Raw genomic sequence first — 13,652 nt, forward strand, 5'->3', positions numbered from 1 at the left:
ACAACTTACTAACTAATTAGTAATGAGAAGATAATTATGCTAGGATTCGTATCAGATACAAACAAATATTTGAGAAAAATGAAAAAGTTTGCTGGGGTATTTTGGGTAGACCTCCAGGAGGGAAATTGTTTTTTAATATATGAAAAGAAACATTCAACCAGGAATGAGTTATATAAGGTATGGACAACGCCATGTCCAGAGACTCGAGGGTTGGAAATAGGAAATATGAAAGGGTATTGTATAGACATGGACGGGATTAGAGCATGGGAGGTAGATACATAAACCTGTCTTATTTGAGTTCTACCAATTCTAGTCGATATAATTACAATTGTGTGCAAATGAATCTTTGCCACATAATAGCCAGGTTACATGATTGTTTTATTACATAAGATATTACATAAAAAAGCAACAAATGGCTTCAACAATCCTAAGGTCATTACCATGTGCAGACACCACACGTCAGGAGTCACCCATTGCATAAAAACATCTCCTTTATTGCTCCAACTGGCTCAACTCTGCTGTCAGCTTGGCATAAATGACTGGTACTTCGATCTGCGAGTGCTGCAGTTGGCCTATGTGCGTGTGCATGACCGTGTAGACTTACTATATTCACATAATACAAGGTTGGGTTCAACCTTAGTGCAATAATTGGCAGACATTTTTGTATATTCATGATTTGGATTTAGTCACCTGAAAATAATGTCTTCTGAATGGACACAATCTGGAACCTTGATGTTGGCTTCGTTGACAGAAAGAGACAGTGATCAGCGAAGTAATGCTGCATATAGTGACCACAGATTCCGGTTGCTTCTTTGTTTCTGCAGCCGTGTGTGTGACTGAGTGTGTGTGGCTACGGTGTGGGAGGTGAGAGGGGGAAGGGAGGAAGCTGCAGGTCCATCCTTCACCTCCTCCTTGCCCCTCTTCCTCTCCCCAGACAAGGGGTGAGGCAGCTCCATGTTCCTCGTGTTCACACCACTGCTTGGTAAGCCTCTACCGCACTACATACTTCCGCGCGTGTGTGCGTGTGCAAGTGTGGGACGACCATGTCCGCAAAGTCCATTTTGGTATGGTAAGACGGCTTGGTACAGCCAAGTCCACTCAGTCAAGTGTCCGTGTCGAGTCTCTCTCTTTGGGTCTTGTGGGCGCGTCAAGTGTCTAAGGCATCATCTCCAACACACGGCTCCTTACGTCATCCCTATGTCGTGGAAGTAGAGGTTGGCACAGAGACACAGCAGCACGATGGACGCCAGCATGTAGTAGATCAGGTTCCGGAACTTGGGCTCCAGGTCCCCCTGACGGTACCAGAATATCTGGCGAGGGATAGTGGATTTTTTTTGTTAATGGTTTGTGAGTTTGAAGACTCAAATGAAATGTTTGGAGAGTATTCGTGTGTCTAAGTGTGTGTGTGTGTGTGTGGGGGGGGGGGGGGTAACTTACCAGCACCATGGCGGAGCCGCAGGCCAGCAGGATACACACGGCGAAGAAAACGTTGAGGCCCCGTGGAGGCAGCGAGGGGAACACAAACGAGCTGATCACCGTCACCTGGGCAACAGTCGGGTACAAGTGTCACTAGCACTGGCGGCATGCCGCCGAAACCTCCACCTCGAGTCGAGACATTTACGGCGTTTGGAATACTTACTAAAACGACCAGTGACGTCAGCACTCCCACCACCAGGTTGATGATTCTGTCCTGTAATGAGAATGAGGAAATGATCTTAGAGCCCACATGGTGTCGCCCATGTCTGTCTCGTACACAAACACGCGGTCTAGGCTTACCCGGGCTGACGTTTCTCCAAACAGAGGTCTGTTGTCCAGGCCGCTGGTGCCATATGTGCGTGTGGTGAAGTCATCCATGGCCTTGTGGGGGAAAGTGCAGTTCTTAGCAGTGCCACCTCATGGACATAGAGAGGAACTGCATGGTAGCCAACACCACAGAGGGTAGGGGTTTTTTACACGAGAAGAGCCATCGTCAACCAACCCCAAACCACGGTCCTGACCTGTAAAATATGAGAGAAACATTTCAAAACTTTGTTCTCATATCCTAAAAGTCCCTCCACACTGACAATATTCATGCTATATTTGTGTAAGTAGCCTAATAATACAATTTATAGATACATATCCTAAACCTGCCTCTGGCTTTGGGGTCCATGACCGTCATGGAAGAGGTGAGAGGTGGTGGGGGGGTGGGAGGTGAAGGGTAGGGTGGGGCGGGGAAGAGTGAATTGGGATACTTCAGAGGAGCAGAGGTCATGGCAGTTGGGCAGCCCCCATCTAATATCTCTACTTCAGTCAAAAGTTTCATATGATATCCTCCCTGGAAAGGAGAAATATCTGTTATCATTGAAAATAACCTTGTCTGCCACTGAACTCAATCATCAGCGATAAGAAAATGAAGAAAGGGGAACAGAGATATTCTTGTCCATGTCCCCTGTTGCTTGTTTCCTCTTGCGACAGCTGCAATTTAGGTCATAAGCACACAGCTTGATCCAGCTTTCTCAGCAAAACCTCACAAACGAAACAAGAGCTCTATTATAGTGCTTACTGACCTAAAGCAACATTCCATTGTGGCCTTGTGATTCAGTAGGCTTATGCTACTTTGGACAGTTAATAGGGCACACCATCAAATACCTGATACTTGACGATCAATTGTGTTTATAGGTGCTGTCACAACACACTCCTACTGTCACTAGAATGTTGACAGTGCTAATCACAAAAAGATCTCAACTCGCAAGCCATACCGCTATAGCTAACTTGATATTCTACTGCACAACCTACACCACTAGTAACCGTTTTTATTAGTTTGCTAGCTAGGCTAACTACATGCTGATATGAAGAAGCTGTCAGAAAATAAGAGAAAGTTGGTTAGTAGAATCTGGGGAGTATTTGTTAGCTGGTGCTAGCTATATTGTCATATATGATAGCGAGGCTACCTATCTTGGTAGTGCCATTTCAATCAACTAGTAACACAGCTACCTCATAAAGGCAACCCATACTTGTCAAGTAGACAACACATCTTTGCTCGCTGGGAAGACACTAGATATTTTAGCCACTTTGTTGCGGTCTCTTGGCTTGTGACAGTGACACTGTGAATGGTAGAGTTAGCCCAACCAACACTGTCCCACACTGCACTTCGTTCTGTATGCTATTAGCTCTAGTTATCAGCTTGCAAGCTAACACGCAGCTAGACTAGCTGTAGTAAACAAGAGTTTTCAAGTAATATAACACTGGATAACATCATTTAATTGAACTATGTACATACATATATGACTAGGTAGTCGCTTCCTATCTTCTGTAGTAGCCTAATAAGAGCTACTGGCTAGCTAGGATATTGACAGCTAGGACAATTAGCACGTTCTAGCAATTGTCTATAACTGGACAGTTAGCGCTACAGTAGTACAACGAAGTCCTAAGCAACAACTTTTTTTACTGGGTTCTAGTAAACTTCAAGGAAATGTGTTGTTTGAACTGACTCACTGACTCACCTGTAAGAACATAATGAGCGACGCCGTATCAGATTGATGCATGAATTATGGTGTTCTTTTACACGTTTTGCCACATTCCAATATAAACTAGCTAGTACAATGTAGCATCAGGATGTTGCTGCTTCTGGCTCGTCGTTGTGGTTGGACTAAGGTGCAGGTAATCAGGTAGCTAGCTAGGTTAGCTAGCATTTAAAGGTAATGAACAGGCTCCGCTGTGTGATTACTATTGAGCCGACATAAAGAATACTACTAGATGAGAAAATCACCCCAAGTAAAACGATGCTATTAAATAAAAACAGATTCTGTCACTATAACTTCAATAATTTGTTACAGTACATCCACAAATGTGTGGATCTACTGTATATGAAACCTGTCTTGTTTTGGTTTACCTGCTGCTTAAATCCAATCCATTGCGCATCTGATACCATTAGCTACACGTCTCATGAAATGGGACAGCACTCCAGAAGCACTTATTGGAAATGATTATATACCAAACACATTGTATGATAGAACAAACATGAATGGCATCCAATCATCTGCTCTGAAAGGCTGAATTTGAGAGCTTGCAGGGGTCACACTTTCTGTAATCCCACCCCTCATGCTGCCATCACATGATGGGAGCGTTCCAGTTTATAATCCCCACATTTCCGTAGGCTACTTTATTTTGATTCACAGCAAAACATTGTATATGTGAAATGTGATCACATGGTAGCAGACTTTTTGGAAAATCACGACTGTATTAACACACGTGATTACTTGTATACTTCACACACACATCTTCAGCTCAACATAATTTATTCAGTGAACTGAGCTTTACAGTTGCAACTACTTGTGCAACTGGCCAGTCTTATTCACAATTTGGAAAAAAAGAAGATATTGGACACTTCTGACCTAATATGCATAGACCTTCACTTTATGGACTTCTCTGTCTTCACATTCCCTTTTTCTGTTGTAATAATAAAATGTGTTGTCCCGGCGCTGTAACTTTTTCACAAAGCCAGTCTCAGGCCACCTGTCAATCTAAGTCACAGAGACAAAAACAGAATGAACATACTTCTACTGTAATGCATTCAACTGCCACTGATCATTTTTATCTGCTAATGATGAAGTTGTTTACCAGATCAACTTGCTTTACTTGTTTGTATTCCAGTTCATCTCTGTATCCAGCTTGCTGAAATCTGTACAAGTTTTCCACCTCGTCTGTCCATTGTTTGGCCCTGCTAATGGACTTTGGTGTAGAATTGCCATCTAGATATGCGGTAAAAGACATTATGCTGCATAAAAGGTGTCCACAGATGACCTAATAAGGGGAAATAGTAAGGTTTTTTACTGCAACAATGTAAACATGTACAATTTCTCTCTGTTTTTAGGGATGTATCTTTTCATTGAATATTTATTTCAGTATTTTGTATTGTGCTGTAACAACTACATAAACAGTTCAATTTCCCTCGATATCCAACCAACTCTCCAATTAACAGCTAAAGGTATTCTGGACTGTTGTGATTGATCTGGTATTTCACCTATCCCGCTGGGTATTTGGATTTTGGTATAGATAATATGTAAGCAATATACTGCACTTTTGCAAAGCAGCTTGACTGCTCAATCAGACAGTCCTACAGCATTGTAAATTGGACGGCTATTAGCCGTCTATGATCCTAGCTATATTGCTAGGCTGGGCTAGGCTAGCTCATCAGTTCAGGCTGGCTGGCTGTGGAAAACTTATCAACTTAGTTTGATAGCTTGGGAGCTGATTATTAAAGTTGTGAACATTTGCACAAAGCACTGCAAATGCCAAACAGTTGTATATATATAATTAGTCTAACATTGATGCTAAATACTCCGTAATGTAACTTACAGCTGTATCGGACACTGCTTCTCCAAGCTAACAATTGTTGTTGTTGAAGAGGTCGGTCGCTTGTCTAGTGTTGCCTGGCAACCCAGGGACATTTTTATTTTACCCAAAAGGTGCTCAATGTCTCATTGCTCACTGCACCCAACACAAAACAAATTATTTATAAAAAAATTATCAAGCATAAGAAGGGATGGAAAGCCTATTTATCAGGTTTGCACTTAGAAAGAGCAAATAAATAAGAATGGACCATGATAAAAAACGAAACAATTTTTTTGACACGGTTACTCCTAGTCTGTAGATGACGATAGTGAGTCATGTTACTGGGGATTAAGGAAGAAGAAAGAGCGGCTGGTCGTGTTGTATTTCAGTGTACGATGCCAAACCATCCAGCTGTGTCCTGGATGGAGAACATATCCAAAGACTAAGTACTTACGCCTTATTTAGTAGTATTAAACCATAAAGTTAGTTCAAAATGAGTTCTTTCCCGGGTCGCATGAAGGAGTATCCCACCATATCGCTGGATCGTTTTGATAAGGAGAATTTACATGCCCGGGCTTATTTTCTATCTCACTGCCATAAAGGTAAAGTCGAATAGATAAGTTAACTCCAGTGTTGAGCTACGGCCATCAATAAACTACTTAACATAATGTGAAACATTTAACTCCATTTACAACTCAAACTAATTTGAATTGTTCACTGTAGATCACATGAAGGGGCTGAAAGGGCCCCTATTGAAAAGGAAGTTGAAATTTAGGTAAGATTCTAAGGTTTGTGCTGACTTTAATTTGAGAACTCACCTTGTAGCCTACGGTACACTCAGTATAACATTATTTAATTGCTGTCTCTCGCATCTCACCCCAGTCGGACGGCCAAACTGTACTGTTCCTTTGTGACCAGGGAGCTTTTGTTGAACAATCCCAAGTATGACTTTTGGGACGATCGCATTGTAAGCTCACATTCATGATAGCAGTACCATCATCAACTATACTTGTTGATAAATAGCTTATAGTATTCAATAATGCTTTTCATAGATTGCATTAGAACTGGATAGTCCAACTCAAGTGGCCCTAATGGATGAAGCTTCTGGAGAGGTGAGTCAAGTTTGACGGTTAACTTTTACAGAACATGAAAGAAGCCTAGGTTACAGTTTGTCAAAAAGCCAGTCTCTCAAATATAGTGTGTGACTGTGTCTGTATTGGGCAGAGAGAAGACATTGTGGTGACTCTCCTCCCTGCTGGTCACTGTCCAGGTTCGGTCATGTGAGTACCTCACTTGGAGACAGTTCTGTGTGTGTGTTTGGTCATCATGAAGCGACTGAACATGAACTCTCTGGACTCTCTGTGTATTTGGATAGGTTTCTTATCGAGGGCGCTCAAGGCACTGTGCTGTATACGGGAGACTTCAGACTGGCGGAGGGAGATGTCTCTCGCATAGAACTCCTCCACTCAGGAAACAGGTACTCTCTCGCTCTGTCTGTCTCTCTCTCTCTCTCTCTCTCTCTCTCTCTCTCTCTCTCTCTCTCTCTCTCTCTCTCTCTGTCTCTCGTACAAACAAGGACACGCACAACAACACTTATTTAATATATATATATGTTGTGGTCATTCTTCAGAGTCAAAGACATTCAAAGTATCTATCTAGATTCCACATTCTATGATCCACGCTTCTACAAGATCCCCAGCAGGGTACGTATACTTGCATGTGTGCGATTGAATGCATGATCCTAAAATGACTGAAATCACTAATGGTGTGTGTGGTGTAGGAGGCCTGTCTGAACGGTATCCGGGAGCTGGTGAGCGACTGGATTGGCCGGAGTGCCTACCACAGGGTGTGGCTGAACTGTAAAGCGGCGTACGGATACGAGTATCTGTTCACCAACCTGGGAGAAGAGTTCAACACTCAGGTGAGCTCTCCCTCAAAAACCACCCCTTTAAGAGCGACATGGATGCAAGCTCGGAAATGGATACATGTCTTGGGGTAGAGACCATGAGGGCTAGCGGGTTGTTCATTCAAAGACTATTCTCTTTCCCCAGATTCATGTGAACAGTCTCGCTATGTTCAAGAAGATGCCTGAGATCCTTAGCTATGTAACGGCCGAGCGAGCCACACAGATACATGCCTGCAGACATCCAACGGTAACTTTTAGGGACCTTGTACAGTACATGCTCCTTTTCTCATCGAACAGTTATTTTTCTGCCCAAAAATGTGCATCTGTTTTAAAGTGTATGTATGTGTGTGTGTGTAGGATGAGGATTTCATACGTGGTAATCGACTGCCATGCGGCTCTGTTGCCCCTGACGGCACCCCGCTGCGTATCATCAGCATCAAACCTTCAACCATGTGGTTTGGGGAACGGAGCCGAAAAACCAACGTCATAGTCAGGTGGACACACGCACACTTTTAAATAGATGCAAATCTTTTGCTGAAAAAGAATTGTTCAAATGAGAAAAGGACCATCTACAAAGTACGAGAATTTACCATATGCCATACGTAAGCACGTATAATGTATCCACAGTCATTATTTCATGGTTATCTACCTTGTTTCCAGGACAGGGGACAGTTCCTACAGGGCGTGCTTCTCTTTCCATTCATCCTACTCTGAGGTGAGGAAACACGTTATAACCAGTAAGGGCTGTCCAACCAGGAACTGGTTTGGGTGTGATCATCTTGCTCATCTCTGGTTTTGTACCAGATCAATGACTTCCTGGCATATCTGAACCCGGTCAACATATACCCCAGCGTCGTCCCCATTGGTCGAACCCATGCTGAGGTCACGGAGATGTGAGTCGGCCACAACTTCTCACACAGCTTAGCGTATCAGAGACGGTTATTGGGTTATTCAGCTATGGGTTTGGGAAGGGTAGGATTTAAGGCCAGTTGAGAGATGGTGGGAGTATTTGACTGGTGTGATGGTCTCTTTCCTCTCCAGGTTGAAGCCCATGTGCAGAGACCAGACCATCATTGCGGAGCTCACCTACAGACCTCTGGGGACCCTGAAACGCACCAGAGCTGTCCGACCGTCCCAAGGTAAGAAAGACCGCACTGACCCAGCCAGTCCTGCAAAGAGGTTCAGTTCATCGTTCTGCCGTGTCATTGGTTCTCTGTCCCCCACATCCCCCCCCCCCCCCCCCCAACATCCCCACCACCCTTCAGATGTGGACAATAACGATTGGCTGTTTGATGGGACCGACCTCGTGCCAGTCAGGAAGAAAAGCGTGGCAACAATGCGAGCAGACGAACCCCAGGGCCCCCCTAGCACAGCGCCCCCTGGTGTCGTGGAGGAACACCTGCCCCTCGCCATCACAGTGCCTCACTCCACAACCAGAAACTACATTGACTGTACTGAGTCCAACGATGAAGACGAGGATGAGGACGATGACAAGGAGACTCAGAAGGAGGAAGACAAAGAAGGAACACGGATTAAGGAAGAGAAGGAGACCAAGGAGGAAGGAGAAACAATATTGGAGGAGGCTGGAGAAGAAAACATAAAGGAGCTGGTATATGATTCTAGCCCCTCCCTCCCACGCTGGGATGAGTTCTTCACTGCAGAGCCACTGACTGACAGTCAGAACAGCCTTACCAGCCAATCCCATTCCTGCTGCCCTGTAAGCCCCTCCCACTCAGGCCTCACAGGCTCACAGACCCCAGAGTTGTTTAATGAAGACGATGACGGCGATGAATCTTCCCAGTCTACAAACCAATTCAGTCAGACCTCTCTAGGTGAACATCAAAGCCAAGCTGACACCATACTTCTTGAAAACAGGAGGTGTAGGGGAGACACACACACAGATAGTGTGTCGAGGAGGCAGGAGAGTGACAGCGATAACCTCCAATCAGAGCCCGGGGATCTGACAGAGTCTCAGGCATCGTCAGACTTTGACATTCCCTGCACGCCCGAGTCACAGGCGCCATGCCCTGAACAACTGAAGGACTTGTACAAGAAATTGGCTGCAGGGGAGGAAGTGGTCACCAGAAAAGGAAGTCAGGGCTTTCTATGACCCTTGGTTAACTCACAAAATGAAATGGCATGAGCACTGCTGCCTACACGAGGGAATGAGACAAACCAGGGCAGTTAACAAGCGTGCCCCATCAGATATAGTGGATTTGGGTTTTCTGTTGAACCTAAATGAAACGGCAAACATCTGTACTTTCAGTTGACCTTGGTAACATGTGACACAGGTGTATGTATGCATGTATGTATGTATACCATGTTGGGGACCTAATCTTATGGAACGAGTTGTCTGGCACGGTCTAGACTACAGATTACCAGATGCAGGTGTATCCTAACCTTCTAACCACACAAGTCCCAGTCTTTCCAGTTCCTCTGCACTCTTTTACCCTGCGCACGGCATCACCAGTCAGGCGCAGCACTTCACAGCACCTGCACTCAAATAAGCTGTTGATTTCCTTTAACCTCAGTACCTCTTCGATACACCCGTAACCTCAACCTCCTTATGAAACGTTAAGTCAGTCTTGTTATAAACTGCAACTTTGTAAAAAATGTAGTCCAAGAAATAAAGCTTTATTTTTCCTGTATTTATCATGCCTAGGAAGTTGTAATGCGCACAGAACTGAGGAAAAAAAAAGTATAAATAAGGATGAACACCTTGGATTTTCAGAATGTTTATTAACCGATCATAAAAGCTTGTTACTTATGCGTTAGTGAGTGTGTTCAGGGGATGGGGTGGGCTGGTGACTTCAGGATGCGGCTGCTGCTATGCTGACGGCTTCCGTCTTTCCACTGCTGGGCTCCACACAGGAGACGTGAAGAGAACCGTCCCTGGGGGGGGGGGGAGAGAGGTCAGACCCACAACAGTTACACGCTACAGAGACACACGAGTTAAAGGGGTTGGGACAGAAACTGGGGCTGTACCTTTTCATGGTTACCACGGTGGCGATTTCGTGACTATCCTCCTTGGGCTCCAGGTCTCTCAGCACGATCTGTGGGCCGAGAGAAACCCAGGAGTTTGGAACCATGACAACTTCATCAAGCCTATGGCTCCCTACAAAGTGGATTCTAGCTAGACACTGCATGTCCACACATGACATGCACTATACAATATGAGAAGTAGCCTAAATTGATATGACATCAAAACACACGTAGAAATACATTTCTTTCAAACATTTTTTAAGTGCAAATTTTCCATAGCTGCGACCACATCCATTTTGTAAGCCGAGTGAGCTAAGAGTTGCTGGTTAGCGCTAAACACATGATTAGGACCAGACCCATGTACATGGTTCTGATTAGGCCTATCCAAGATTGGATTTCTTGAGTTTCGAATGATCCTCCTTCCATGAACTCGGCAGCAGGAGTTCTGCACCAAGGTTTCTCCTTTGGAGGTGAGGAACAACTTTCCTATTCTCACATGCGTTCTGTTGAACCTTCACCAGGTCCTCTGTGTGTGTGTGTGTGTGTGTGTGTGTGTACCTTTGCTAGTCTCTCAGGCTGTTCAGCAGTTCTCTGATACAGCTCTAAGCAGAGGGATGACAGCTGTCCTTGCCCGGTCAGGGTGTGATTGCGTCGCGCAGGGAGGGGCGTGCCGGAGGGGAGCAGCACGTTGAACACTTCCGCTCCTGACTCATCCACTTCCTGTCGCGTATAAAGCAGAGCTTTATCCAACCGTTGATCAGAAGGACACAGGTACTGCGGTTGGTTGTGCTCACGCGTTACCTTGACTAGTATGTCGCCGGCGCACGCATCCACTGTGACAGACTCGTCCTCGGGGGAGGGGCTATCTCTGCCAGCCAATAGGCCTGCCTCTATGGCCGCGCCCACAGCAATGACCTCATCGGGAGGGGCGGAGCTGAGCTGCTCCACTTCGGGAAACAGGTCCCGGATCATTTGCTGCAGGCGGGGGATTCTGGCTGAGCCTCCACAGAGAACAACCTGGAAAAAATACACAAATGTGGTGATTTATGAAACAAACCTTCAAGTTACATTTCCCCTCCCAAGACGCATGCTCTGACCTTGTTGATGTCGCTTGTTGACAGTCCAACTTGGTCCAGCAGGGTTTTAATTGGCTGAATGCCCTTGTTGAAGAGAGAGGAGCAGAGAAGCTCAAAACGAGCCCTGTAAAAAGGAAACGCACGACAACAATTCAGGGTGGACCGGTGTAGAAACAAAGAGTTCCGGGCGGGACAGGACTGTTCATTCGTAGGCACCTGGAGACGTTGCAGTCGAAGTCCATGCCGTCGTGAAGCGAGTCGACAAAGCAGTTGGCCGAGCCCAGCGTGGACAGGGAGTGTTTGGCCAAGTCAGCACCATTCATCAGCTTCATCATCGCGCGCGCATTTCCGCTCACGTCCTGTTTGAATGACCTGTTTGCCGATGCCCCATAGGTCGAGAGTTACAGATCAGGGTTGTGTCCAGATGTTTGGCTGGTGTGCCAGCGTGTGTGTGTGTATGTCATACTCAGAGAGCCTACAATATCATGCCGAGGGGTGTGCATAGATGCAGGTTACCGTTTGAACTCGGCGGCCAAGTGCTGGGCCAGGGCTTGTGTGAAGCTCTCCCCCCCGATGCTGTGGTCGGTGAGCGTGTCGAGAACCCGGAACATTCCGCCGTTCACCTGCAGCGCCGTCACGCTCAGTGAAGTCCCTCCCAGTTTATACACCAAGACGTGGCTGTGAGGGAAAACATGATGAAGTCCAAGGACGCAAGGTCTGGGAAATTTCCAGAAAGTTTTTGTTTGTAGGTCCAGAATGTTCCGACAATGGTTAAGGTAAATAAACTATACCTTTTGCCGGAGGGGCATTCTTGTCCGATGTCATAGGCTAGCAGGGCAGCAGCTGGCTCGTGGATCAGCCTCAACACACGGAACCCTGCAGCCTCAGCTGCCTCTCTGAGTCACACACACATACACACACAGTTAGTGCAGTTCCTAATAAGTTATTAGCTGTGAAACTCACTATGCAATGCATCACCCAATCCGAGGTACTGGAAGCTATGGCTCTGCCTACCTCAAGGCACTTTTCTGAGCTTGTGCAAACTCAAAGGGAACAGTGATGACGGCCTCGTTGACGTCCGAGCCCAGGGCTGACTGAGCAGTCTCTGAGGAAACGACAAACACATGAAACCATTATCCACCCTGAGGTCCAAAAAGCGTGTTGAAATAGTGAACAGAAAGCCTGTTGAAAGAGAGGAAGAGAATTGTGTGTGAATCCACCATTTTGTTACCTTTCATCTTGTGGAAAATGAGTTTGGCCACGTCTTCAGGAGACACATGTTTGGTCTGGTCCCCTGTGATCTCATAAAAGGGCTTTTCTCCACGATTTACCAACTGGCAGGCCAAAAAATGAAGCAAAAATCCCACACATGTTCACATGGAATTATGTCTATACACACACTCATGAAAAGGTTACATTTCACAAAACTGCAAAGACAAGAACAGGGAGATGCAGTTGAGCACACCGTCTGATACTCACAGGACATTTACTCTCGGCTTTGTGGGCCTGTGTCTCTGGGTCCCCAAAACTGCAAGGGGATGGCAGTAAATTAGATGTACAGAGGTGTAGTGTATGATGGGGTTTCAGAAACATAAACTGACAAGAACATGTGCAGGTTCTCACTTTCTCCCGAGCACCTGTTTGACTTTGACAACGGTGTTGGTAGCATTACGGATGCGTCCCTGCTTGGCAGCAATGCCTACAATCTAGAAGGGAAATTTTCCTTTACTGAAGAGTGCTGGTTGTTTTCAATTTAATAGTAACGTATGTTATGTAAATACCGGTAGGACATTCCAGCTGGCCTAATAAACCAACTTCGTTTTCCAGAGACGTTGGTGGAGTCAGTTACCTGCTCAGTGTCCCTGTATGCCACCACTGCTGGAGTGACTCGATCACCGGCATCATTTGCAACAACTTCCGCCCGTCCATCCTTGAAAGATTACAAAAACACAGATGGATTAACCGACCTACGGGTAAACCGCCTTGTATTCTTAGGGTACTGTCGGTGGAAAATAAACTGATCACTGCCCGTCTGTTGATAGCTAGCATCAGCTAACTGGAATTTATCCGTTTATCGGCATGATGTAAATGAGCAAGATAGCTAGCTATGCTAGCTCACCGGCTGTAGCGTAGCCTAGCTAGCTATTAGAGAGCAAGATACCCTAGTTACGTTTGTATGTATTAGGACACTGAAATGAACAGTTTTCAATTATATCTTTCACAGACCAAGATTACAAACAAAACCTTTGTTACAACAAACAGTTCTTACCTTAAAAATAGCAACGCAGGCACATGTGTATCCAAAGTGTACCCCTATCGCTGCCATGCTTGCTGAAAACTAACGTAAGAAGTTACTCTCTCAGTTCAACCAATCA

General features: G+C 45.5%; 4 protein-coding genes across 5 annotated transcripts; 1 reads left to right on the top strand and 3 right to left on the bottom strand.

Moving 5' to 3' along the window:
- Positions 1–361: 361 nt before the first annotated feature.
- On the bottom strand, positions 362–3,832 carry tmem243b (transmembrane protein 243, mitochondrial b). Its single transcript, XM_084701877.1, has 5 exons — positions 3,483–3,832; positions 1,777–1,997; positions 1,640–1,690; positions 1,438–1,542; positions 362–1,310 (listed from the first exon to the last, which is right to left on the bottom strand). The coding sequence occupies exons 2-5, from the start codon at positions 1,852–1,854 to the stop codon at positions 1,185–1,187; spliced, it is 360 nt and encodes a 119-aa protein (XP_084558003.1). The 5' UTR covers positions 1,855–1,997; positions 3,483–3,832; the 3' UTR covers positions 362–1,184.
- Positions 3,833–4,260: 428 nt separating this feature from the next.
- On the bottom strand, positions 4,261–5,478 carry meig1 (meiosis/spermiogenesis associated 1). The gene is made up of 3 exons (XM_084701878.1): positions 5,338–5,478; positions 4,600–4,782; positions 4,261–4,502 (listed from the first exon to the last, which is right to left on the bottom strand). Exons 2-3 carry the CDS (start codon positions 4,750–4,752, stop codon positions 4,374–4,376), a joined length of 282 nt encoding a protein of 93 aa, XP_084558004.1. The 5' UTR covers positions 4,753–4,782; positions 5,338–5,478; the 3' UTR covers positions 4,261–4,373.
- Positions 5,479–5,774: 296 nt separating this feature from the next.
- On the top strand, positions 5,775–9,867 carry dclre1c (DNA cross-link repair 1C, PSO2 homolog (S. cerevisiae)). Its single transcript, XM_084701869.1, has 14 exons — positions 5,775–5,915; positions 6,037–6,088; positions 6,196–6,280; positions 6,366–6,425; positions 6,538–6,593; positions 6,689–6,790; positions 6,944–7,016; positions 7,094–7,234; positions 7,365–7,466; positions 7,577–7,713; positions 7,880–7,934; positions 8,024–8,112; positions 8,261–8,358; positions 8,485–9,867. The coding sequence occupies exons 1-14, from the start codon at positions 5,807–5,809 to the stop codon at positions 9,327–9,329; spliced, it is 2,004 nt and encodes a 667-aa protein (XP_084557995.1). The 5' UTR covers positions 5,775–5,806; the 3' UTR covers positions 9,330–9,867.
- A 71-nt stretch (positions 9,868–9,938) lies between these two features.
- Positions 9,939–13,615, bottom strand: hspa14 (heat shock protein family A (Hsp70) member 14). Of its 2 annotated transcripts, none has more exons than XM_084701874.1 (14): positions 13,547–13,615; positions 13,127–13,207; positions 12,915–12,983; positions 12,757–12,805; positions 12,509–12,611; positions 12,292–12,382; positions 12,069–12,173; positions 11,794–11,955; positions 11,494–11,649; positions 11,299–11,401; positions 11,003–11,218; positions 10,760–10,921; positions 10,205–10,272; positions 9,939–10,111 (listed from the first exon to the last, which is right to left on the bottom strand). In XM_084701874.1, the coding sequence occupies exons 3-14, from the start codon at positions 12,944–12,946 to the stop codon at positions 10,030–10,032; spliced, it is 1,329 nt and encodes a 442-aa protein (XP_084558000.1). In that variant the 5' UTR covers positions 12,947–12,983; positions 13,127–13,207; positions 13,547–13,615; the 3' UTR covers positions 9,939–10,029. The 2 variants fall into 2 exon arrangements, with proteins under 2 accessions (XP_084558000.1, XP_084557999.1); XM_084701873.1 differs by having other exon boundaries at positions 12,901–12,983.
- Between the last annotated feature and the right edge of the window lie 37 nt (positions 13,616–13,652).

The sequence above is a fragment of the Hypomesus nipponensis genome, chromosome 7 (genome assembly GCF_054491055.1).
Source record: "Hypomesus nipponensis isolate SF chromosome 7, ASM5449105v1, whole genome shotgun sequence".
In the NCBI taxonomy this organism is placed as follows: domain Eukaryota; kingdom Metazoa; phylum Chordata; class Actinopteri; order Osmeriformes; family Osmeridae; genus Hypomesus; species Hypomesus nipponensis.

What these genes read in the sequence shown, in the direction of transcription:
- tmem243b (XM_084701877.1), bottom strand. Translation starts at nt 1,854, where the DNA reads ATGGATGACTTCACCACACGCACATATGGCACCAGCGGCCTGGACAAC. An exon ending in TTGGAGAAACGTCAGCCCGG is followed by an intron (nt 1,691 to 1,776) that starts GTAAGCCTAGAC and finishes TTCTCATTACAG; the next exon opens with GACAGAATCATCAACCTGGT. An exon ending in TGACGTCACTGGTCGTTTTA is followed by an intron (nt 1,543 to 1,639) that starts GTAAGTATTCCA and finishes ACTGTTGCCCAG; the next exon opens with GTGACGGTGATCAGCTCGTT.
- meig1 (XM_084701878.1), bottom strand. Translation starts at nt 4,752, where the DNA reads ATGTCTTTTACCGCATATCTAGATGGCAATTCTACACCAAAGTCCATT. An exon ending in AAGTAAAGCAAGTTGATCTG is followed by an intron (nt 4,503 to 4,599) that starts GTAAACAACTTC and finishes TCTGTGACTTAG; the next exon opens with ATTGACAGGTGGCCTGAGAC.
- dclre1c (XM_084701869.1), top strand. Translation starts at nt 5,807, where the DNA reads ATGAGTTCTTTCCCGGGTCGCATGAAGGAGTATCCCACCATATCGCTG. An exon ending in TCTATCTCACTGCCATAAAG is followed by an intron (nt 5,916 to 6,036) that starts GTAAAGTCGAAT and finishes TGTTCACTGTAG; the next exon opens with ATCACATGAAGGGGCTGAAA. An exon ending in TCCATTCATCCTACTCTGAG is followed by an intron (nt 7,935 to 8,023) that starts GTGAGGAAACAC and finishes GTTTTGTACCAG; the next exon opens with ATCAATGACTTCCTGGCATA.
- hspa14 (XM_084701873.1), bottom strand. Translation starts at nt 13,603, where the DNA reads ATGGCAGCGATAGGGGTACACTTTGGATACACATGTGCCTGCGTTGCT. An exon ending in CATACAGGGACACTGAGCAG is followed by an intron (nt 12,984 to 13,126) that starts GTAACTGACTCC and finishes TTTCCCTTCTAG; the next exon opens with ATTGTAGGCATTGCTGCCAA. An exon ending in TTCGACTGCAACGTCTCCAG is followed by an intron (nt 11,402 to 11,493) that starts GTGCCTACGAAT and finishes TCCTTTTTACAG; the next exon opens with GGCTCGTTTTGAGCTTCTCT.